The sequence below is a fragment of the Bos javanicus genome, chromosome 22 (genome assembly GCF_032452875.1).
Source record: "Bos javanicus breed banteng chromosome 22, ARS-OSU_banteng_1.0, whole genome shotgun sequence".
Classification (NCBI taxonomy): Eukaryota; Metazoa; Chordata; class Mammalia; order Artiodactyla; family Bovidae; genus Bos; species Bos javanicus.
Window position 1 is genome coordinate 15,477,057 of NC_083889.1, and position 24,371 is coordinate 15,501,427.

The 24,371-nt window shown below is 39.6% G+C and overlaps 1 protein-coding gene across 5 annotated transcripts in view; it reads right to left on the bottom strand.

The window, feature by feature from the left end:
• ANO10 (anoctamin 10) overlaps positions 1–24,371 on the bottom strand; it is a 214,115-nt gene that overhangs the window by 162,803 nt on the left and 26,941 nt on the right. For all 5 annotated transcript variants that reach the window (XM_061396157.1, XM_061396153.1, XM_061396156.1 and 2 more), the window contains exons 6-11: positions 23,443–24,012; positions 21,498–21,553; positions 18,458–18,532; positions 16,490–16,672; positions 8,280–8,471; positions 2,175–2,303 (exon numbers count right to left, since the gene is read on the bottom strand). In XM_061396157.1, coding sequence (XP_061252141.1) covers positions 2,175–2,303; positions 8,280–8,471; positions 16,490–16,672; positions 18,458–18,532; positions 21,498–21,553; positions 23,443–24,012 — 1,205 coding nt within the window. The remainder of the gene's footprint in view (positions 1–2,174; positions 2,304–8,279; positions 8,472–16,489; positions 16,673–18,457; positions 18,533–21,497; positions 21,554–23,442; positions 24,013–24,371) is intronic.

Here is a 24,371-nt window from a genome sequence, read left to right on the forward strand (position 1 = left end):
ATACCAGTGTCAAGGTCTCCGTTTTGAAATCATGTTACAGTTACCTAAGTTGTAACCATTGGGGCGAACTGGGTGAAGGGTGCATAGGACCTCTGTACTATCTTTCCAACTTCCTTTGAATTATAATTATTTCAAAATAAAAGGCTTAAAAATGTAACAAAGTAAAAATTAAAGTCACAATTAAAGAATAATATGTTTCCTATAGAAAACTTAAGGTTTTTCCTCAGAAGAGTTTTTAATCAAGGCTTTTATTTCTATTGTACTCTAAAGAACCAATTTAGATAATGACAGTAAAATAGTTGCTTGAATACTACAGGAAGAGACTAAAATGCTAAGAGGAGGCATAAGGGTTAGAACCTCAGGACAACAAAGTTCCTGCTAAAACTGATTAAGACATCAGTTCCTGATATCTGATTAAGAGATCACCGATACAAAAGAAAACACTGGCCTAATGAACGGGAATATATAGGAAGACTGGGCCAGCCAGGAGTCTAGGAAAAAGTGACGGCAAAATCAAGAAGTGGGAAGTGTTGAAATCATCCATCACTGCTTAGAAGCTGATGATGGGACACCAAGACCCGGCTCAGACAGAGCTCTGCTCTGTTTGAAGGAAGGAATGATTTTTAGGTTTTCTGAATCTCTTAAGACTATTACACTCCTCTTTCTCTGCCACTAAATTCACTAAGAAACCATCTAATAACCAGTTCCACTTCTACTTGAACACGGACTGTTATAAGCATTGGAAAAGTCTCCTTATGGCAAATAAACTACCTGGTATTCTGGTCAGTTCCTTGAGCCTCATGATTTTTAAATGAAAGCCAGCCCCAAAGTTGAAAGCCACTAATGAGCTCCGGATGTGCTGACAAAGACAGCCTCCAAGATCTGCAGAGTTAAGGGCCGTGTCTTACATCAAGAAGATGCACTGTGAGCCTGGTCGGCTGGCCATCCCGTCTGAGGGACCTCTGTCTCGGTCTTTCACTGCCACAGGTGGTAAGTCACCTTGCAAATAGCTCTCCAAAATCCTGTTCAGCCAACAAAATTCAAAACAGGCTTACTTTTATCTGCAAAATATTCTCTTTCTCTTCCTGCTGTTGCTGCTAAGTCGCCTCAGTCGTGTCTGACTCTGCAACCCCAGAGATGGCAGCCCACCAGGCTCCCCCGTCCCTGGGATTCTCCAAGCAAGAACACTGGAGTGGGTTGCCATTTCCTTCTCCAATGGATGCAAGTGAAAAGTGAAAGTGAAGTCGCTCAGTCGTTTCTCTTCCTACTTGCTGCTATCTAAAATCCTTCTCCAAAACACATACCCTATACACAACTTCTATCATTAACATAGATTCCTGCCAAACAAGCTAAAAGAGCAAACAGACCAAAGCGGAATCTCTTTCTTCTACTACCAGAAATGTACAAGTTCATAATTTCATTTCTTAGGGTTAGCCCTAAATCCTGAATCACCACTCTGTGACCCTACTAAGTTCTGCTTTGACAAACTTTTACTACTATTTTTTTTAATATCTAAAAATGAAAGATCACAGTATCCTTGACAACTATAATCACAAAAAGAAAATTCCTGCACATTCTTCCATTTGTTATTGATTAGAGCTTCATTTTTAAGATGTACAGTAATCTGTATTCAGAAATATGATAAACAAGTTAAATGTCAAAGAAATACACAGACAGCCAACTTATACTTTGTATGTGATATTATGAGTCTTCCTATTCTTTACATCTTGGAGTTGTAGAGCGTTTTACGATGAATCCCATACCTGCTGCAAGTGAGACTTTAAACAAGTCATGATCAAAAAGCATTTCTTAGGGTTTATTTGCTTTAGAAAGTAGAAGTTACAGATTCCCTAAAACTGACTAAAAAAAATATTAAGTCCACAGAATTCTACTTCAAATAGGATTTATCTCCTCAGCACTAGACACACCAGCACAATGGCTGGAAAAGTAACAGTCCTGTTTGTACCATGGTGACTGTTTTGTACGTAGGCAACAACCAAGAACGCACAGCCTGGATCCTCGTGTGTTCCATTTCCTGAACTGCTTTGCCTTCTAACCAGTTAATGCAAGTCACTGAACTGCCCCATCACTGACAGGCAGGGACATCACTGCTTTAGAAGAACACGGGCATCTGACATACAGACGATTTAAAATAGACTTAAATGTTCACTTACCTCCACGGCTACTACGATCAAAACGAGGTCTGTTTTTGACTCTGGGAAGAGTGCATTCACTTGTGGTGACATTCCGATCAGAGCACAGTTGGTGACCACAGATATAACACTCATTGTTTCAAAAGCCAACTGAAAGAAAAAAAAAAGTGTGAAATGAAAAATCACAATTGCATGTGTGCTCAGTCATGTCTGACTCTTTGAGACCCCACGGACTGTAGCACGCCAGGTTCCTCTGCCTATGGAAATTTTCCTGGCAAGAATACTGAAGAGGGTTGCCATTTCCTTCTCCAGGGGATCTTCCTGGCCCAGGGATCAAACCCATGCCTCTTGCATTGGCAGACAGACTCTTTACCACAGCGCCACCTGGGAAGCCCAAAAACCACAATGACTGTGTCCATATTTCATCCTCCTTTTTCATATTATTTAAAGTCAAAGTCTTTCCTTAGTTCTAAACATTCCAAGAATATGTAAAACTTTTTCTCTATAATGCCATGATTTTATTTAGGTCAAAAAAGCCATACTGATAGAAGGTATTTCAGATACTTTAGGCTTGAATATCCCAAACAATATGTTCTATCTTTCCAACTGGAGGTGGGCAGGGACCTGAATTTGGAACACATCCAAGAAAAATACACTATTAAAGTTAGTTGACTCTATGCATATCTAAAGGGAAACGAAAGTAGTGCAATCAGAGGGAATGTTTTATATTCAAAAATAAAGATGACTTTAAATAGAATTCATTTTGTGAAACTGTCCTACTTAACAGACCACACATCACATCTGGTTCAGCCATACCCAAGGCACCAGTTACAATGATTCCTTTCTAGTGGCATTTACCAAATCACCTGTAGAACTTTAGAAAAACACAGATACCAGGCCCCACTGAGACCTACCAAGACCTCTGTGATGCAGGGTCCCACGACCAGTGCACATTACTGAGTGTGGACTGGGGAAACGTTGTGACCATTGTTTTTTCTTTTTTGTGTGCACAGCACTTGGTGATCACTACTTAAGAACTTACTAATTCTAAGAAATGCAATTACCACTAGAAATATAGAAGCAAAACATGATTGAAGCTCAACTTAATAAAATCTTGTCCCATGAAGATTATCTAATCTCAACTTAATGAAATCTTGTCCCATGAAGATTACCTACCATCTTGTATTTTAAAAAATCCTTTGTGTAATCTTATTATTTTTGACAGTTTTCTTTATAACAAATCTATGCAGGACTTTACCTTCTCCTAAAATTGCTTTAAATTTCTATTTATTTAATTATAAATTCAATCAAAAATCAAATGTTACCAGTGTACAGGGAAGAGTCTCCTTGTCCCCTTTCTTCCCCTTGTCAGTTTCTGTTCTTTCCACAAGATAACCACTATTATTAATTTCTTATATAACTTTCCACACACTTTGTCTGCAAACAAATATAAGCAAACTTGCACAAATACTTTCTTATTCTCCTCTCAGCATAATACACATTGTCAAGTCCCTTGCTTTGGTCACTTAAGATGCTGTGGAAGTTATTTTGTGTCAGGACACAGAGATCATCATTCTTAAGTCACAACTTAAGCCTTGAGTCACTACTGCTTAAGTATTTTATCACATGAATGTACCAAGGTTTATTTAATCATTTCCTTATTGGTTATTATTACAAACAATGCTACAATTAGAAACCCTGCAAACACATCCTTTAAGAAGTGTGGAAGTAGAATAAATTCCTGAAAGTGGAATAGTTGAGTCAAAGGTGCCACTGTATTCGTTATTCTGATAGTACCAAGCTGAACTTCCCAGGGTTGATCAGTTCGCCTTCCCATCGGCAGCACAGGACAGTGTCTGACTTCCTGCATTTCTAATACACTTCTATCTAAACTTTTTGATTTTTAAATATCACTTATCATGAGTTATAATTTACATATAATAAATTGCACTCATTTATGATATACACTTTATTACTCACCTGGGAAACCACTATCACAAAAGGATATTTCCATTTTCCCCCAAAGATTCCTCACAATGCTTTGCAATCCACCCCTCTCTTCATACCTGGCACCAAGCAAACTTTGATGTGTTTTTTTGTCACTATATATTAGTTTTTCCAGAATTTTATATAGTTAAGATTCACACAGTATATATGCTTTTATGTCTCCTTCTTTCACTCAACATGACTTTGAGGTTGATCCATATTATATGTTATCAGTAATTTATTCTTCTTTTTATTGCTGAGTAGGACTGAGCGACTTCACTTTCACTTTTCACTTTCATGCACTGGAGAAGGAAATGACAACCCACTCCAGTATTCTTGCCTGGAGAATCCCAGGGATGGGGGAGCCTGGTGGGCTGCCGTCTATGGGGTCGCACAGAGTCGGACACGACTGAGGCGACTTAGCAGCAGCAGCAGCGCTCCATTGTATGAATATATCATGATTTTTTTACCCACTTACCTAGTGGGTTGTTTGGTAAACTGGGTTGTTTCCAGTCTTGGACTATTCTGAATAAAGTTACTATGGATACTCCTGTACAGTCTTTGCAGGGATATGTTCTTTCCCCTGGATTTCTAAGAACAGAGGTGCTGGGGTATGGTAGGTATATGTTGAACTATTTTTTTTTTTTTTTACAAATTGCAATTTAGTTTTTCAAAGTAACCATTTACATTTTTATTGGTAATGTATGAGAGTTCCAGGTACTACACATCATTGCCAACACTTGGCACCATTAGTCTTCATTTTAAAACAGGTATATAGTGCAATCTCACTGTGGTTTTCTTGCGTATTTTCCCGGTAGCTAATTCTAAATCTTTCCTTGAGTTCATTGATTATTTGTATATATTCTTTGGTGAAGCATTTCTTCAAATCTTGTCCATGTCTTTATTTAACTGTCTTATTACTGAGTTGCAAGAGTCCTTCACGTAATCTGAACACAAGTTCTCTGGCAGATGTATGTGTTGTGAATATTTTCTCTCCTTGTCTGTCTTGCCTTTTTTTCCCTCTTAACTTTTGAAGAGCAAACTCCCTTATCCCCTCATTTGGAGATTTAATTACCCCAATACTATCAGTAGACAGTTGATGATTTTCTCCATTTAACAGATTTTACCTATCACATACTGAATTTCTGGACTTTCTATTTTGTTCCATTGATCTGTCTGAATAATGCACCAGGACCACTCTACTTTAACAAGTGAGTTTATGTAACACATTTTAATATGTAGGAAGGTGTGTCCCTGACCTTCCTTAGAGTTTTCCTGCTATTCTACTTCATTTCTTTTGCCCTATGAACTTGACAGTAAGTTATCTAATTAAAAGAAGAACTTCCATGGGGACAGTGCTACATTTATCAGCTAATTTTTAGGTTAACTTATTTGTAAATTAGAGGAGAACTGATACATTTAGGATATTGAGTCCTCCTATATTAGACACTGCTGTGTAACAAATCATCCCAAACTCTGTAACTTAAAAACAACAACCATTTCTTTAGTTCATTATTCTGCAGGTGGACAACTTTTGGTCTAGCTGACCTTGACTGGGCTTCCTCATGTACGTGTGGTCAGTGGGTGGGTAAATTGGGAGACATAATTGGCCTGAGGAGACTAGTTAGAATTTCTAGAACAATATTCAATAAGAGTAGGGACAGTGGACATTCTTGCATTGTTCCTAATCTTAGAAAGCATTCAATCTTTCACTAACAAGTATGGTTGTTAGCTTTAAGCTTTTTGAAATAGATGTTCCTTATCAAGTTGAAGCAATATCCTTCTATTCCTATGTTTCTGAGAGTTTAAAAAATGAATGAGTGTTGGATGTTGCCAAATGCTTTATATATACTGACTGATATAATCATGAGATTTTTTTTCTTCTTTGGAATATAACTATGGTAGACTACACTGGTTGATTTTGAATATTGAACCAGAGCTTGCATCCCTGGACAAAATTCCACTTGTCATGGTATATAATTCTCCTCATATACTGCTAACTCTTATTAGTTAAGCTATTATTAAGCTGTTCTTAAAGAGATGGGAATACTAGACTACCTTACCTGCCTCCTGAGAAATCTGTATGCAGGTCAAGAAGCAACAGTTAGAACTGAACATGGAACAACAGACTGGTTCCAAATTGGGAAAGGAGTACATCAAGGCTGCATTTGTCACCCTGCTCATTTAACTTATATGCAGAGTACATCATGAGAAATGCTGGGCTGGATGACGCACAAGCTGGAATAAAGACTGCTGGGAGAAATATCAATAACCTCAGATACACAGATGACACCACCCTTATGGTACAAAGCGAAGAACTAAAGAGCCTCTTGATGAAAGTGAAAGAAGCGAGTGAGAAACTTAATTCAGAAAATTAAGATCAAGGCAACCAGTCCCATCACTTCATGCCAAATAGATGGGGAAACAATGGAAATAGTGAGAAACTTTATTTATTTATTTTTTGGCTCCAAAATCACTGCAGATCGTGACTGCAGCCATGAAATTAAAAATGCGTCTCCTTGGAAGAAAAGTTATGATCAATCTAGACAGCATATTAAAAAGCAGAGACATTACTTTGCCAACAAAGGTTCCTCTAGTCAAAGCTATGGTTTTTTCAGTAGTCATGTATGGATGTGAGAGTTGGACTATAAAGAAAGCTGAGTGCAGAAGAATTGATGCTTTTGAACTGTGGTGTTGGAGAAGACTCTTGAGAGTCCCTTGGACTGCAAGGAGATCCAACCAGTCTATCCTAAAGGAAATCAGTCTTGAATATTCATTGGAAGGACTGATGCTGAAGCTGAAAGTCAAATACTTTGGCCACCTGATGTGAAGAACTGACTCACTAGAAAACACCCTGATGCTGGGAAAGATTGAAGGTGGGAGGAGAAGGGGACAACAGAGGATGAGATGGTTGGATGGCATCACTGACACGATGGACATGAGTTTGAATAGGCTCCTGGAGTTGGTGATGGACAGGGAAGCCTGGCGTGCTGCACTCCATGGGGTTGCAAAGAGTTGGACGTGACTGAGTGACTAAACGAAACTGAAAGCTGTTCTGTATGTTTATTCACAACAGATATTAGTCTGTTATCTTCTTTTATACTAGTCCTGATTTACTACCATACTGATACTAAATTCATAGAATGAATTAGAAAATATTCCTTCCTCCTCTGTTTTCTGGGACAAATTATGTAAAATTGATGTTAATTTCCCTTTAAATGTTAGAATTTACCAGTAAAACCATTTGGGCCAGGATATTTCTTTTTCGGGAATTTTTAATAGCATATTCAATTTCCTTGTGATTCTGAGGATACTCAAACTACCTATTTCACGTTGAGTGAGTTGTGGTAGTGTACTTTTGGAGAAACTGCTCTATTTCATTCAAGATGATATGTAGCCAGAAGATACAAAGAACTGACTGAAAATGAAAACACAGCATGTCAAACTTTTGGGGATATGAGTAAAGCAGTGCTAACAAAGAAATCTGTAGAACTAAAGGCATGTACCAGAAAAGAGGGAAAATCTCAAATCAATAGTCTGAGCTTCTGCTCAAGAAACTAGAAACAAAGAACAAAATAAACACAAAAGAATCAGAAAGAAGGAAACAATAAAGGTAAGAGTACAAATCAATGAAATTGAAAGCAGTAAAATAACAGAGAAGATCAATGAAACAAAGAGTTGCTCCTTGGAAAAGATCAATACAATTGTCACACCTCTAACAAGACTAATAAGAAAGAAGAGACAATTCTCACACTTCACACATTCTCTTTCACCCATGATTATTTACAAATGTGTTGTTTAGTTTGTAAGTGTTTGGTGATTTCCCTATCATCTTTCTGCTACTGATTTTCAATTTGGTTCCATCATGGCCAGAGAGCACACTGTGTATAAGTTCAATTCTTAAAAATTTTTAAGGTTGTTTTATTCCCCAGGAGATGGTACATATTGTTGCAAGTTCTATAAACACTTGAAAAGAAAGTATATTCTACTACTGTTGAGTAGAAAGTTCCATAACATGGATTAGATTCTCTTACTGGATAGTATTTTTCCAAAACTCTCCATAGAGCTTTTATTTAAAATCACAATGCTTCATTTTTTAATTTAAAAAAATATATAATAATTTTTTTTTCAAATAATTACCTGCCATACACCAATACTGGCTGAGGGTTCTGAGAATGGACGTTTTAAGACTCTGCACATTTTTAAGGCATCTGAATTAACTTCAGTGAGATTATTTAGCACAGCGAAGGCAGCTGCCAGTGGGTAAACACAGGAGAAAAGGCTCACATAACCAAACTGCAGGAATAACTCCAAGTAATCATCAAAGGTGCCCTGAAAATATAAACAAGAAGAAAACAGGCATTGTTTTAATATCACTTAATAAGAGCAGTCTTTAGCAGTCTTTTGAAAGCAGTCTTTCAAGGCAGGAACCTCTAACAACAATAATCATAAAAATCTCAAGAGTTTCTCCCAATTCCTTCTTCTCAACAACAGAATTTAAATTCAAAGACCATTTTTATCTTCAAGTCCCTGAAATAAAGAATAAAAAATGATTTTGCTGCTCATATCACATCAAATCACTGAAATATTACATTTTTTTCCTAAGGTAAATTACAGCAAAGCTAAAGCAATTTGCTCCTGACCAAGTAAAAAGAAATGATCCCGTATCACTATTAGAAATCTTACATGATGGTCCCTTCACATCATGGGTACCACGAATCTCTGCCCCTGAAATTCCATTAATAACTTGACGGTGGTGACGCCAGCAAAAAATGGCAAAGTAAGAACATCCAGAAGTTTTCCTCTCCATAAAAGCAAACAGAAACTAACTATAAAATGTGTCAAAATTCACTTTGTTAGTATTCTGGAAATTAAACAAAGGCTTGTATCAATTATGGAAACATTTAGTCAAGAATAACAGCTCAATTTTGAGTCTCACCTTCTGCTCCCCAGTTCTGTAGCAGCTTCAAAAAATAAGAATAGCATGCATTCCCATACCAGAGGGAGGAGAATGTGGCTGCAGATCTTTCAAAGTCTAATCCGAAAGGAAAGCATTATCTGGCCTGCCTCTAGAAGACTTGACTCAAAAGAATTCTCCCTATTTAACCACATTGAGTCTTCGGGTGCTAAAGGTCCTCCCCCACAGATGTTAATTGAATTTTTTAACATCAGACTTGACCTGCATACACATTTCTCAGGAGGCAGGTCACGTGGTCTGGTATTCCCATCTCTTGAAGAATTTTCCACAGTTTGTTGTGATCCACACAGTCAAAGGTTTTGGCATAGTCAATAAAGCAGAAATAGATGTTTTTCTGGAACACTCTTGCTTTTTCAATGATCAAGCAGATGTTGGCAATTTGATCTGTGGTTCCTCTGCTTTTTCTAAAAATGAGCTTGAACATCTGGAAGTTCATGGTTCACATATTGTTGAAGCCTGACTTGAAGAATTTTGAGCATTACTTTACTAGCGTGTGAGATGAGTGCAACTGTGCTGTAATTTGAGTATTCTTTGGCATTGCCTTTCTTTGGGATTGAAATGAAAACTGACCTTTTCCAGTCCTGTGGCCACTACTGAGTTTTCCAAATTTGCTAACATATTGAGTGCAGCACTTTCACAGCATCATCTTTTAGGATTTGAAATAGCTCAACTGGAATTCCATCACCTCCACTAGCTTTGTTCATAGTGATGCTTCCTAAGGCCCACTTGACTTCACATTCCAGGATGTCTAGCTCTAGATGAGTGATCACACCATCGTGATTATCTGGGTCATGAAGATCTTTTTTGTATAGTTCTTCTGTGTATTCTTGCCACTGCTTCTTAATATCTTCTGCTTCTGTTAGGTCCCTACCATTTCTGTCCTTTATTGAGCCCATCTTCAATGAAATGCTCCCTTGGTATCTCTAATTTTCTTGAAGAGATCTCTAGTCTTTCCCATTCTACTGTTTTCCTCTATTTCTTTGCATTGATCGCTGAGGAAGGCTTTCTTATCTCTCCTTGCTATTCTTTGGAACTCTGCATTCAAATGGGTATATTTTTCCTTTTCTCCTTTGTTTTTTGCTTCTCTTCTTTTCACAGCAATTTGTAAGGCCTCCCCAGACAGCTATCTTGCTTTTTTGCATTTCTTTTTCTTGGAGATGGTCTTGATCCCTGTCTCCTGTACAATGTCACGAACCTCAGTCCATAGCTCATCAGGCACTCTATCTATCAGATCTAGTCCCTTACATCTATTTCTCACTTCCACTGTATAATCATAAGGGATTTGATTTAGGTCATACCTGAATAGTCTAGTGGTTTTCCCCACTTTCTTCAATTTAAGTCTGAATTTGGCAATAAGCAGTTCATGATCTGAGCCACAGTCAGCTCCTGGTCTTATCTTTGCTGACTGTATAGAGCTTCTCCATCTTTGGCTACAAAGAATATAATCAATCTGATTTTGGTATTGACCACCTGATGATGTCCATGTGTAGAGTCTTCTCTTGTGTTGTTGGAAGGCGGTGTTTGCTATGACCCATGCAGTCTCTTGTCAAAACTCTACGAGGCTTTGCCCTGCTTCATTCTGTACTCCAAGGCCAAATTTGTCTGATACTCCAGTTTCTTGACTTCCTACTTTTGCATTCCAGTCCCCTATCATAAAAAGGACATCTTTTTTGGGTGTTAGTTCTAAAAGGTCTTGTGGGTCTACATAGAACCATTCAACTTCAGCTTCTTCAGCATTACTAGTCAGGGCACAGACTTGGATTACTGTGATATTGAATGGTTTGCCTTGGAAACGAACAGAGACCATTCTGTCGTTTTTGAGACTGCATCCAAGTTCTGCATTTTGGACTCTTGTTGACTATGATGGCTACTCCATTTCTTCTAAGGGATTCTTGTGAGAGGCAAGTGATCTTTAATAACCGGAAAAAGGCACCTGCATTGAAGTGGGAGGCCTGGACACTGGTGACTCTGACCTATCACCTGAGCAACATCACCACTCCTCCACAGGACCCAGAGGCCTGCTGCTCACACAGTTACCCCAGTGGGGCCAAGCAGCGCTCTACATGGTGCAGTGACGGGGTGAGGGAGCCATCCACGACAGCTTCCAGCCTTCTCACTCTCATGATCATTCAGTGCACATGCAAAAATGACAGCTTAAGAAAAACACTCACTGCAGTATTTTAAAGCAACATGAAACAATCATTATAAATTCATAATTTTAAGTATTATTACTGTATTTCACAATCAGTCTTTCACCAAGATACAGACGCCAGATTCAACAGATGAGAGCTTTAGTAGAAGTCAGACTCTACTTCTAGTCAGTCTCTTTATTTTTTATTTTACTAAAATATGAAATACCCAAACAAAATTACTGGGGAATTACAGAGTACTGGGGATAGCAGGAAGTGCTTCTTCCAGATGTTCTGGATATTTGGATGAAAAATGAACCCAGGGATTTTGAGTGAGTTTCACTGACTGTCTGCAAGCCTTGCCAAAGAGTAATGCCAACTGCCTATGTTTTGGGAGCTGGCAGGTTGACACTCAGCTGGGGATTCAGTGGTGAACAGTTTCTAAACAACTCTTTGGTTGCATTTGGCACTAGAAAGAATTTCCTTATGTTCTGTTGCAGCATTGAGATGTGGTTTTTAAATACACCCAGCAATATAGCATCGATTTATTTCTCTTAAGAGTGAAGAAATCAAGGGTTGGGAAAGAGTGAAAATCTTAGCAATCAAGCCATTGTTACCACAATTCATTCTTAAGAAATCCTGAGAGCCTATGCTTGGCTTTCAAAATTGCGTTGTTTTAGCTCGTAAAATACAAGGTTGAGGCTCTGCAGAGATGTGTCGATGACAGTTTCTCTCTGATGCTCCACAGGGCAGCCTCCAGAAGTCACATAAACATCATCTGGCCTTTCTAGCATCCAGAACCCAGGGAGCCCCTTCCTCACAGAACAGCACACCCCACATTCTGCATTTCCATCTCACAACAGGATTTGCAGTGGTAGTATTTACATGGTAACACTATCAGTACTTTGACACTTCTGAGTACTTTTGGTTCAGTCAATTCAGCAGACCAGGGACATTATCTTTCATCAAGAAGCAAAGAAAAAAAAAGCAAATTTAACAAAGTAAACAACCACATATTAAAAAAATACACTAACCAAGATACACGCTACTCTATCAGCTGCAAGTTAGCAAAAGAACAACTTACTAAGATGATTCTGAGGACCTATTCACAAACTTTAAGAACAAAGCAACTATTTATAATGCTATGGTATATCCGTGACATAGTAATTTTACATATCTAATTTATTACATGTATGAAAACCAAGTTTCAGGTTCCAGGGGATCCATCCCACCAGCCCCTCACACTGCCCCTGGAGAAACATCACATCTCAGAGTTTCCCACCCAGAGTAAGTGAGAAGGAAAGAAAGTACAGGATGAAGGCAACAGCCAGCACACAGCAGGCCTGAGCCACTCTTTTCCTGAAGCTGTCCTTTATTCAACATTGAACTGAGTGCCTGCTGAATGCCAGGCTCTCTGTTAGCAACAGTTTCCACAATAAACAACATGGAAACCCCATCCCAGTGACTGAGAAAGGAAAATTGCTAGCAAATGGCACAAACCCTTAAGAATATTAGCATATTCAACATCACAATGTGGAATACTGAGCAAGTGAAGTTAATCACTTAAATGCAAACATGGTGGTCCATTAAGAAATGTACGAAAATAGTAATTGAAGGAGGTAAGATACAGAAGCAAAAAAAAAATTTTTTTGATAAACTTCAACATCATGATAAAACTTCTTTTCAAATAGGAAAGAGAAAAAACTTCTTAAACTGATAAAGTTACTGCCACAAACATAGAACGTACATAATACTCAATGGTCAGGGGAAAAAAAATCAGGAACAAGATAAAGATTCCTGTTATAACTATTTGTGTTCAAATTGTATTGAACATATTAGTGAGTCAAATAATAAAAAGTTGAAGGACTGAAGGAAAAAAGAAAATAGCCATTAGTGAAGCGGGGAGGGTTAAGAGTTTGGAATCAGCAGACACAAACCGTAATATTATATATAGGATGGAGAAACAACAAGGTCCAAATAAATGTGCACAGGGAATTGTATTCAATATCCTGTAACAAGCCATGTTAGATAAACATGTATATATATGTATTCCTTTTCATATATATATATACTTGCCCCCTGAAAAACCTGTATGCAGGTCAAGAAGCAACCATTTGGAATGGATATGGGACAACACTTCTTCAAAATTGGGAAAGGAGTATATTGTCCGTCTGCTTATTTAATTTCAATGCAGGGTACATCACACAGAATGCCAGGCTGGATGAAGCACAGATTGCTGGGAGAAATATCAGCAACCTCAGATATGCAGATGATACCACTCTAATGGCAGTATGTGAAAATAACTAAAGAGCCTCTTGATGAAGGTGAAAGAGGGGAGTGAAAAAGCTGAATTAAAACTCAACATTCAAAAAAATAAGATCATGGCATCCGGTCCTGCCACAGCAGTTGCCACGTCATGGCAAATAGATGGGGAAACAATAAAAACTGTGACAGACTATTTTCTTGGGCTCCAAAATCACTGCAGACAGTGACTGCAGCCATGAAATTAAAAGACGCTTGCTTCTTGGAAGAAAAACTATGACAAATCTAGGCAGCATATTAAAAAGCAGCAACATCAGTTTGCCAACAAGGTCCATATAGTCAAAGCTATGATTTTTCCAATAGTCATGTAGGATGTGAGAGTTGGACCATAAAGAAGGCTGAGCACCAAAGAACTGATGTTTTCAAACTGTGGTACTGCAGCTGATTCTTGAGAGTCCTTTTGACAGCAAGGAGGTCAAACCAGTTAATTCTAAAGGAAATCAACCCTGAATATTCACTGGAAGGACTGATGCTAAAGCTGAAACTTCAATACTTCGGCCACTTGATGTGAAGAGCTGACTGGTTGGAAAAGACTTTGATGCTGGGAAAGACTGAGGGCAGGAGGAGAAGGGGACGAAAGAGGACAAAATGGTTGGATGGCATCACCAAATCAACAAACATGCGTTTGAGCAAACTCTGGCAGATAAAGAAGGACAGGGAAGCCTGGTGTGCTGCAGTTTACGGAGTCGCAAAGAGTCAGATACAACTTAGCAACTAAACAATGACAACAAAATAATTGAATTACTTTGATGTATAGCAGAGATTAACACTGTAAATCAACCACACTTAATAAAATTACAATTGAAAAAGAAAATATCAGGGGACATATGTATACCTATGACTGATTCATGTTGCTATTGGGCAGAAACCAACACAATACTGTAAAGCAACTGTTCTTCAATTAAAAATTAATAAATTTAAAATTAAAAAAGAAAATGTCCATTTTTCATTTGTAGCTGAAATAACTGTCTACATACAAAAATCCAATAAAATTTTAAAAAGTTGGAAATAATAGAATTCTGCAAAAATTCTGGATAAAAAATATAAAAACCAATGAGCATTCAGATATGCCAGCAACAAGCAATTAGAAAGTATTTTTAAAGAGCTACCATTTATAGGGAACAGAGTAGTCTCGGTATCTATCACAGAGGACCTATTCAACACAAAGCCAAAAAGAACCTAAGCAAAAAAGAGCCTTTGCAAACTGTCTGTCACCCGGTCTGTATGTGATCTACCAAGGCAGGCCTTCACGTGGAGCAACGCCCCCACCACCCTGCCCCATCGAAGCCTACTGATGGGGTATAATGGAGGCCCACCTCCAGAACTGCTGAACCTGAATCTCAGGGGGAAGCAACAGGACAAACTGGATTCACAAAAATTCACGCTCTGAAAAACAAAAAGGTGTGGGGATTACTCTAGATCTGCAGTTTCCAAACCTTCAGGTCCCTGAAGCCCTAAACTCTTTCAAATCACTGATGATATCAAAGACTTTTTGTTCCTAAAAGTTATTATACCTAGCATTATTTACTGTGTTAGAAATTAAAAAGCAAAACTGAAAAAATATTTCTCATTTACTCACTTCAAAAATAAAAAGCATATTAACACAAATAAAATATTGTTTGAAAAAATAATTACATTTTCCAAAATAAAAAAATGTTGAGTGTAGAGGATGGTACTTACATCTTTGACACACATTTTTGATGCCTAGCTTGTGAGAAGGCATATCGTTTGCTGTGTGTCAATACAGTATTCTGGTTGGAATACTCACCATGAAATCTCAGCCTCACACAGCTGTGTGTTTGGATATGAGCCGCTCCCAGGAGCGGGAGAGCAGTGCACAGTGAGATCTGAAGGGCTACACAGCCCTGGCCCTGTTACTGGAAGAACTGGGTCAGGAGACCCCAGTGGATGACCTCTGGTGGAGACATTATGGAGAATTTCTTTTTCTTTATACTCTGTCTCACACTTTCCAAGCTTTCTATAGTGAGTAAGCAAGTATTACTCTTTGGAATAATGTTTTAATCTCAATCAAACTCCTTTTTCCCAAAGTTTGGCAACACTGTTTTAGATTCATAATGTAGCACTCAGGATGATTTTATAGAAAATATAATTCTAAGCTCACTGGCTTCAGTAAGGAAACAATGTACCTGGGGGTAAGGATGAGTGCATAGCAAGCAACGATCTAGAATAAATGCATCCCCAAAGCACAACCCCATTTCCAAATAAATGAAGAGAGTTAAAACAGTAATAACTTGTGTTGATCTTGTGAAAAGAGTGAAGAAGGAACTTATAGGAGATGAGGAGGGAAGAACGGTCAGATAACGCAGGACCCTGCAAGCAAGTTAAGTTACTAAGGAGAGAGACATTTAAGCCCAGCGTTCACTCAGACCCATCGCCTGTTGAGGGAAATTAGTACACTGCTTCCTTTACTTCACATCAGAGAGCCCATGCTGAATAACAGAAAGACTCTGAATAGAAAAATCTTGAATCTTATTTCTTATTTAGGCACCAAGTGATTAACAACACAGAGCTTTACCTATTATTAACGTGAGAAAAGTGGCCTTCCATCATTAGCGATGGGCTTATAGTTTTTGAGTACAAAGTGTCCAGAGCACACAATGGCTCCACGGCTGTCTCGCCTCTCCCCTGCTCTGCCGTCTCTGAAACGGCCCTGCCACCCTCAGCAGAGCAGTCTCACAATTCATGGGACTCGTCCTTTGGATGTTAGGCATACACTTCAGGCTCAAGGCAGCAGCGTTTTGACACACTGTTCTTTTTAACTGTGAAGTACTTCATGGTAAGGACTGGCTGGAAAGCAGTCATACCTGAGATGATGAATATGTACATATTTGTTGTACACACTCTGCACATGACTATTATTATTCACTTTCAATGTTTAATTCGGCAGTATCCAAACTTACCAAGTAAGTTCCCATTTCCTTTTCCAGAACGACCTGTTCATATAATGTAGCATCGATGTCTGCCTTTAAAGCTTCCACCTTCTTCTTCACCCGAACATGGTGCTTCTTTTGGAGCCAATAAGGAAGCAGAGATTCTACAATTTGGTTAAGGATCTGGGAGGTAATCAGGAGAGTGGCCAAGCTCTAAAGAGGAGCACATAAATGATATTTGGCAATGTGACTTAACAAAACCAAAGCATGTGTACAATTATGCAGTTAAAAAAAAAAGGAATCTAACAAATAATGTATTATTATGTTATAAAAACAAGTATCAGAAAAGCTAGGTATAAAAAAAATAAAGAGCTAAGTGTTAGAATGATGTTTCTAATTTACTGGTTCTTCACAAGACAGACAAAAATATAAAAAGATTATAATACAATAATACAAATAAGATTATAATAGAAAACTGGTTATAAGTTGGGAGGACAACAAATTAAATTGAAATTCTGTTTTTTACAATCTCATGTGAGTCTAAATGATGTCACCAACTTTGAAAGTTTAGTCAGAACTTACTACAAAATTAATATATGCTTCCTCACTGTAGAAAAACTTAAAAAACAGAAAAAAAGTCAGCCTTAACTGCACAACCATGTCAGAACCACTGCTAACATCTTACTTAAGTATTTCTTCCTAATGATATGTAAAAATAAAAGTAGAAACATCTGTATGTATACAGCTTTGTAGATGTCTTTTCTCACTATCCTGTGAGCACTTTCCCATGTCATGAATAATTCCTTTTTACTAGCCCATGCACTGTGGTTGAATGTAAGCACTATTTCCAACTCCCGTTGTTATAAGTGCTGCTCCTCACCTACGTGCACGAATCTTCATCCCACCTTTGATGATTTACTAGGAATGGAATAAGGTTCTTAGGAAAGGTACTCAAGTGGTTTCCAGAGGTATTGTGTCAATTTCCACTCTTCCCAGGTAGGCATCAGGGTTTCCAACACAAACCACCTTTGCTGATATTAAAATTCTTTGTTTCAAAGAGTTCTTCCCTGTCCCTCATCCCCTGTTAAATAAAGGAGACTCTCAAAAGCATAAGAAATGAGGGGTCATATCTCACTAATACACTAATGGTGGGACTGGAGAGGTATGTATGTCTAACCTATTGATTTCAAATGTATTATTTTCAAAAATAATTTGTAAAAGTAACATTATATCTAGTTTAGTTACTAGGAACACAGTATTTTACTTTTATGTCAGCTTTTAGAACTGTAACTACAAAATCTTAACTTTCTGTTATACAAATTTTTTAATTTCTTGAAAAATGATCCCAAGCTCTCATATAAAGATTAAGAAGCCTAAACTTTGAGACACTAACAATCGCAGTATATCAAAACCAGAAAAGAATAGCCCTTACTGGTAGGTGGCTCAAGTATTAAAAAAAAAAAAAAGAGAGAATTTAGAAAGCAATAATTTATACTTCATTTATTATTCACTATGATTATGAGATCCAGAAATGGTAACACAACAAAATATATGTCAGACTTTCATAAATATCTCAGAAATGAGACAACACTGCATAGCATCTGCTGGTCTGCAAAGTTTAACAACATACCAGTTTAAAAATGAAATGTGTAAGACCATTATACCAATCAGCCCTACCCCAAGCACACCAAAGTTCAACTGATGAATTCATTTTTTGCTATTAAAATTGCTTTTACAAGCTTTGGTATCAACTATATATTTGATTTTAGTGCCCTAAATGATTAATTTTGCACTTTGGTTAGCTTCAACTAATTTCTTTCCAGTTGAGCACAATACCTAGTGCAATTGCTAATGTTTTTTTTTTTTTAGAACTGGGCTTAGAAATACAAAATTTAATAATTTTGTCAAGATAATAATGGGAAGACCATTACATTACTATACTATACGAAAGCACCTTGCAAATAAAAAAAATCTATGCCTTCTGTTTTTCACACTCACCTGACGCAAAAGCTTCATATCCCTCAGGACAAAGGCAATGTAGAAAAGTGAGGCAAAGCAATTCAGAAAGTTGAACTGCCAAAAAAAAAAAAAAGAGAGAGAGAGAGAGCAATATTTAATATTTTGTCACTGAACTTTACTACAATTTGTGGAGCCCTATACCAAGGCCACAGGTGCAGTGCCCCATACCAAGGTCACCTCTGGAATTGAGAGAGCCCCATAGCAACCATTGCCATGAGCCCTCCTGATCTAAACTGGCCAGCTCCCTGACCCCTTATTAGGTAAAAATACCCACCTTAACCAACCACCTAATGCCACCCTTCTAGCAGGAATTTTCTTTGTCTTGAGGCTATAAAAACTGGCTACCAACCCAGGAAAATCATCTGCTCTCCCTTAAGCCGACCCACTGTTCCCACTCTAATAAACTCTATTCCCCTCTCATTCTGCCTCTTGTTTGGAAATTCTTTTCCAACCCACATACAGACCACGACACAATTGTAAATATCATTTAAAGACGTCATGAGGGACTTCTGGTCCCAACAAGATGGCAAAGACTTGTTTCTCCTACGCCGCCGCGCCCCCTCCCCCACGTCAGGAAGCACACCTACGAACTCCAGAAATATCACGAGAGGTAACCAAAGCGGAACTCAGAAAGGTGCTGAGAGGACTGCACAGCACCAGCACATCTTATGTCCCTACTACTTTCTTATCAAAGAGAGAGTTCAGTATCTCCCACCGCCAACCTGGTAATCTGGGCATCTCCAGGAGGCACAGTCCCTGCCCACCCTGCTTACAATAGGAGTCCTACAACAGGCAAGCCCAGCGTCACTAACAGCGAGCTGCCAGGGCATGTGCTCTCTTTCCTCTCTGCCCTGCTAGGCCTGCCACTCCCCGCCCCACAGAGAAGATGCCTGGATGGAGGGGTCAGCACCCATTAAAAAGGGACCCAACCCAACAAGCAGCCCAGCCCTGGAAGCCTCTCTGTGCCCAGGAATCTGAGACTCCCCACTCTCCCAGAGACACACCTAGGAAGCCGGGTGGCAAGAGCAAGAGAGATGAGCCACAGCAACCAGCCGGGTAGCATCTTTGTCACCATGGGCCTGAGACTGCCCTGCCCAGACACATGGTTCAGGGGTCAGGGGTGTAGAAGTGGGGGTAGGGATCCCACCATAACAACTACCATTTCTTTTTTTTTTGGTGGTGCCATGCGGGCATGTGGGATCTTGGTTCCCTGAACAGGGATGGAATCCATGCCCCATGCATTGTAAGTGTGGAGTCTTAACCACGGGACCACCAGGGAAGTCCCCCAACATGTGCCATTTCTTCCTTTAGTTCACCTGCTCAAGAACCTGCAACTACCTGTGGGACACAGGAGATTCCTTCCTGTGCCCCAGCCCCACGCTGGCTCCTTCTAGCTTTACAACACTGCTTTCTGAGACAGAAGACTGCTGCTGCGCACACTGTGTGCCAGTTGCTAGAGAGAGTGAACAGTGACATAATGTGGGGCAGGGGTAGGGATGGGGGTGTTGTTATGGTAGAAGTAGAATAGCAAAAGCTTGGAAGGCTGAGAAACACCCTCCCCACAAGATTAAAAAGAAGGGAGAGTCGGGACTTTTCTGAAGGTCCAGTGGTTAAGACTCCACGCTGCCAATGCAAGGGGCCTACGTTTGATCCCTGGTCAGGAAACAGGAAACCAAGATTCCACATGTAAAGTGCACGGACCAACCAAAAAAAAAAAAATTTTTTTTTTTTTTTAATTAAAAAGGAAGGGAGAGACCTAACATACACAGGAGAGGATTAGCAGACTCTCAGCAATGAGTCTTTTTACAAGACAGTCACCTGACACTGTATCTGGCACCAGCAGAGAATAATCCAGTCTTAAAAATGGCTAAATTCTTTAAGACAAATGGAGTGTTTTACCTCTAAGGGCAAGAGCTCTGTTTTGTGATCTTTTTCAAAGAATCTTTTAATGCATCACACATTCCCCTGCTCACTTTCTCACACAGACAACACAGAACGTAACATCCTTGCTGACTCAGCACCAACATTTTGAATATAAATTATTTTACAGGGCTAGAATGAGGCCCTCAGAGCCTTTTTAGATACAGATGGCTGCTTGCCCCTTTTCCAATGTCCAAATTGCTAAAGCTGTTGAAGTCTCATTACTTATTTATGAGAGGTTTTCTATTTCCTTCCCTACTCTTGCTTCTATAAATGTTCCTACTTGCAGAAACCTAATCACCTTCCTAATGATGGCTTCTGATCCTTTAAGGATGGAAAAACCAGAGAAATAAGCTTCTCAGAATGACTTCTGGAACTGGAACAAAGGCTCTTTCTAAGCGAGGACCTGGACTCCGCTCCGGGGAGTAAAGTACAGGGACTGTGTTAAATCAATTCCAGTGCAGAACTGCAGAGTTCAGAGGACTCTCTATGCACCTTTCTGGATTCTCAGCTATGTTACAGATGGCTGAGGTAATCTCCTTTTACACAAGGTGCTTTCAAGCCACCTCTTTGTTATTTCCAATAATGGTGGGAAGAGGCATGATTGTGAGCTTTTACATAAGCAGCAAGCAGGTTACACAGTACTTACCCTCCATCCCTTCCCTTCTGCCCTTCAAAACATGCTAGAAACCTCTTGGACTTTGGAAACTCCTTAGACAAAATTTTTAAAAATAATAATTTAGCACTTCATCACTAAACAATAGGTGGGTAACTGGAACGATTGGTGAATAATGAAACATTCAAACCTGAGTCACCGAAAGGAAAACATGTCTACAGTGTTTCAAACAACTGGAAATTGGCTATAATACTAATTTTTATATTCAAAGTCTTATATCATGACACATTTGTAATAAGACTGCTGAGTGTGTATGTAAATACACTTGTTAATCAATCCTTGCCTTCTTGGACAAAGTATATTAACTACTCTTACCTGATATTTTAAATTACAATCAAGTCTTCATATTTATAGTCCTAAATATTAAACAGTATACACTTGTTTCATAATTACAATGGATCTGTATATAAAAGTTCTACTTACCACTAACACTTTCAGAATTAGGTGATTCTGGTAGGCAGATTCCAATCTGTGATTCTCTACAATATTAAAAAGGAGAAGTAATGTCAGATAAGAAAGCGGAACGGGAGTCGTCGTGAGGTAAGGTGAAGCCTGTGCTGAGGGCAGCCACGCCCAGCCACAGAGCCTCAGTCAGTAACCGCGCTAGACAGTCCATCACGGCTACTGCTTCCCACCAAGAACATCAAACAACAAAGAAACTAAAGACACGTTTTTCAAGGTACTGAAATAGCACTGTGGTCTGAAATTATTTTTTAAAGTATTAATGCAACAAAGAAATGATCCCACAGCCAGCCACCAGAAAAAGACTGTGTGAGCAGTAATAGTAAAATTGAGAGCAACCTCTGAAGGTTAGGGCAAGAAATCAAATTTACAAGGATTAATTTAAAAGGAATCTCAAGTTCCCACCCTCACTCAGCAAAGGAGACACTGTGCAGGTCCCAAGTTGGTATTATTGTTCAGTTGCAGCCGCCTCTTTGTGACCCCATGGACTGTAGCCTGCTAGGCTCCTCTGTCCAAGGGATTCTCCAGGCAAGAATGCTGGAGTGGGTTGCCATTCCCTTCTCCTTGGACTCTTCCAGACCCAGGGCACGAGCCTGCATCTCCAGCACTGGCAGGCGGATTCTCTACTGCTGGGACACCACAGCAGTGCAGAAGGACAAAAAAGGCAGATTCTGAACAGAAGTATCACCTTGCACAGAGAGGTAATGTTAGGCTGACCTGGATTTGAACCTAAACTCAGTCAGTCAGTCACTGTGTGACCTTGGGCAAGTTACTTAACCTCCTGACACTCAGCCTCCTTGCCTACAAAACAGGCCTGACACTACCCTTCTTCCAGGGTTACTGTCAGGATTAGAAATACTACAAAAACCACAGCTCAGCTCAAGGAAAGCACTCGGCAAATAGTAGCTAGCAACTATGCTCCAATAAAAATTTTTTAAAAAATCTTATGAGAACAAAAACAAATAAATGATGTGTGTTAGTCACTCAGTCGTGTCCGACTCTTTGCGACCCCATGGACTATAGACTGCCAGGCTCCTCTGTCTGTGGGATTTCCCAGGCAAGAATATTGGAGTGGGTTGCCGTTTCCTTCTCCAGGGGACCTTCCTGACCCAGGGATCAAACCCAGGTCTCCAGCATTGCAGGAAGATTCTTTGAAGGCAGATTCTTTACCGTCTGAGCCACCAGAGAAGTCCCAAATAAATGGTATCTGTTGTTATGTAACTAATATAAAGAATATAAAATATCTGTATGGTCCAGAAGTTCAGGCCTAGACTTCTTCCTAGGGGTTAATATACTAATAGCATATTTATTTGTCTGACTGAATAAATTAATTAAAGAGAAAACTGCCTATCAAGACCCTTTTTAAACTATAACCAAGTTCATCTTTTACCACAGAGACAGACAAGAACAGCCTCCTTCACTGAGTTCGATGGCAGGCCTCTGCCCCACACAATTACACAAGTGGTTTTCAGATCCTAGACACAGAGATGTCTCAGTCAGTCTTATCCCTAGCAGAAAACACAACAGAGTATGAGAAGCACAGGTTGGATAAGCCTGGCTCTGCCATTTGCTGTCTGAACCTTGATAATGCTCAGTATCTTTCTCCATAAAAATTGTGAAATAACTTCTATTTCATGGTGCCCTGAGGAGGGGAAAATGAGGAACTACAGATAAAGTGCTTAGCAGGGCACCTAGAACATAGTAACTACCAATACTTCGGAGCTGTGAGAATTGTGACCTGGAGATCATGGGAGTTCCCAGAGCCCGTGAACTTCTCCTGATGTCTCCACAACGAGCCCAGAGCAACATCTACCTGCTTTGCCAGGTAGCGGTTCTAAGAATTCTGTGATTGAAGCAATGTTTCTTATAGGCAGATAAGACATAAATACAAAGCGTCAAGTCTTACCCCATGAGGTTAAAAACTCAGCGGCGTATCGATAGAGGCGGTTCATGATCTCGATCACGATGGCGTAGATGATGCTGGGCACGTACAACAAGATGCTGGTCCACTCGGACCCGCTGTCCTCGTGCAGACCCAAGGCCCAGGCCTCCATGTCGAAGTAAATCATCATGACAAACAGGGAGAAATAGAGACAGAGGCACACGAAGGGCAGGGAGACCAGGTAAATGCGCAGCTGTCTCTTGTAGCTGGGGTAGAGCGGCTCCTCCCGGCCAGTGACTGGGTTGATACCCAGGACTCCGTGATACCCTGGCCGGGGCTCCTCGAACTTCCTCTTCATGACCAGGGTACCCCACCGGTAGGTCATGCTGGCACAGCCTCGCTTCCACACTTCCAAGATCACCGTGGACCAGATCAGGTTGAACGAGGCAAAGATCACATACTTGTCATAGTCTTCCCATGCAAACAAGTAGTAAGGTAACCCAATGATGGCCATGGGGATTAAGGCAAACGTGAAATACTCCAGAAATCCAAAGTAAAGAGCAATGGTTTCTCCAAAGTAGCCACGAATTCTGTCTACAATCAGAGGGGGAAAAAAGAGACCTTTAGCACAGGCTGCTGAAGACTTTTTTTAAAAAATCATTTCAAGTAAGCTTATTCACTTAAGTGGGGATCATTTAACAACCTATTTCCAAATCAGTGTGTAATAGTAAATTCATCCTCCATCAAGTACAGAAGTCCCGCTTGTCTGCAGAGCAAGCCTGACACCTCCCTGGGCTTCGGGCTCAAGCCATAGCTCCTGGGGCTGCTTCTCTTTACCGCCTCACTGATGGATGCCCTCTTCACAAGGAAAAACTCACCTTGGGCTTATCCCAAATCTCCAAGGTTCCTAGTTTAAATTCAGCCATGGCCAATGAACCATCGTTTTGTTTTTT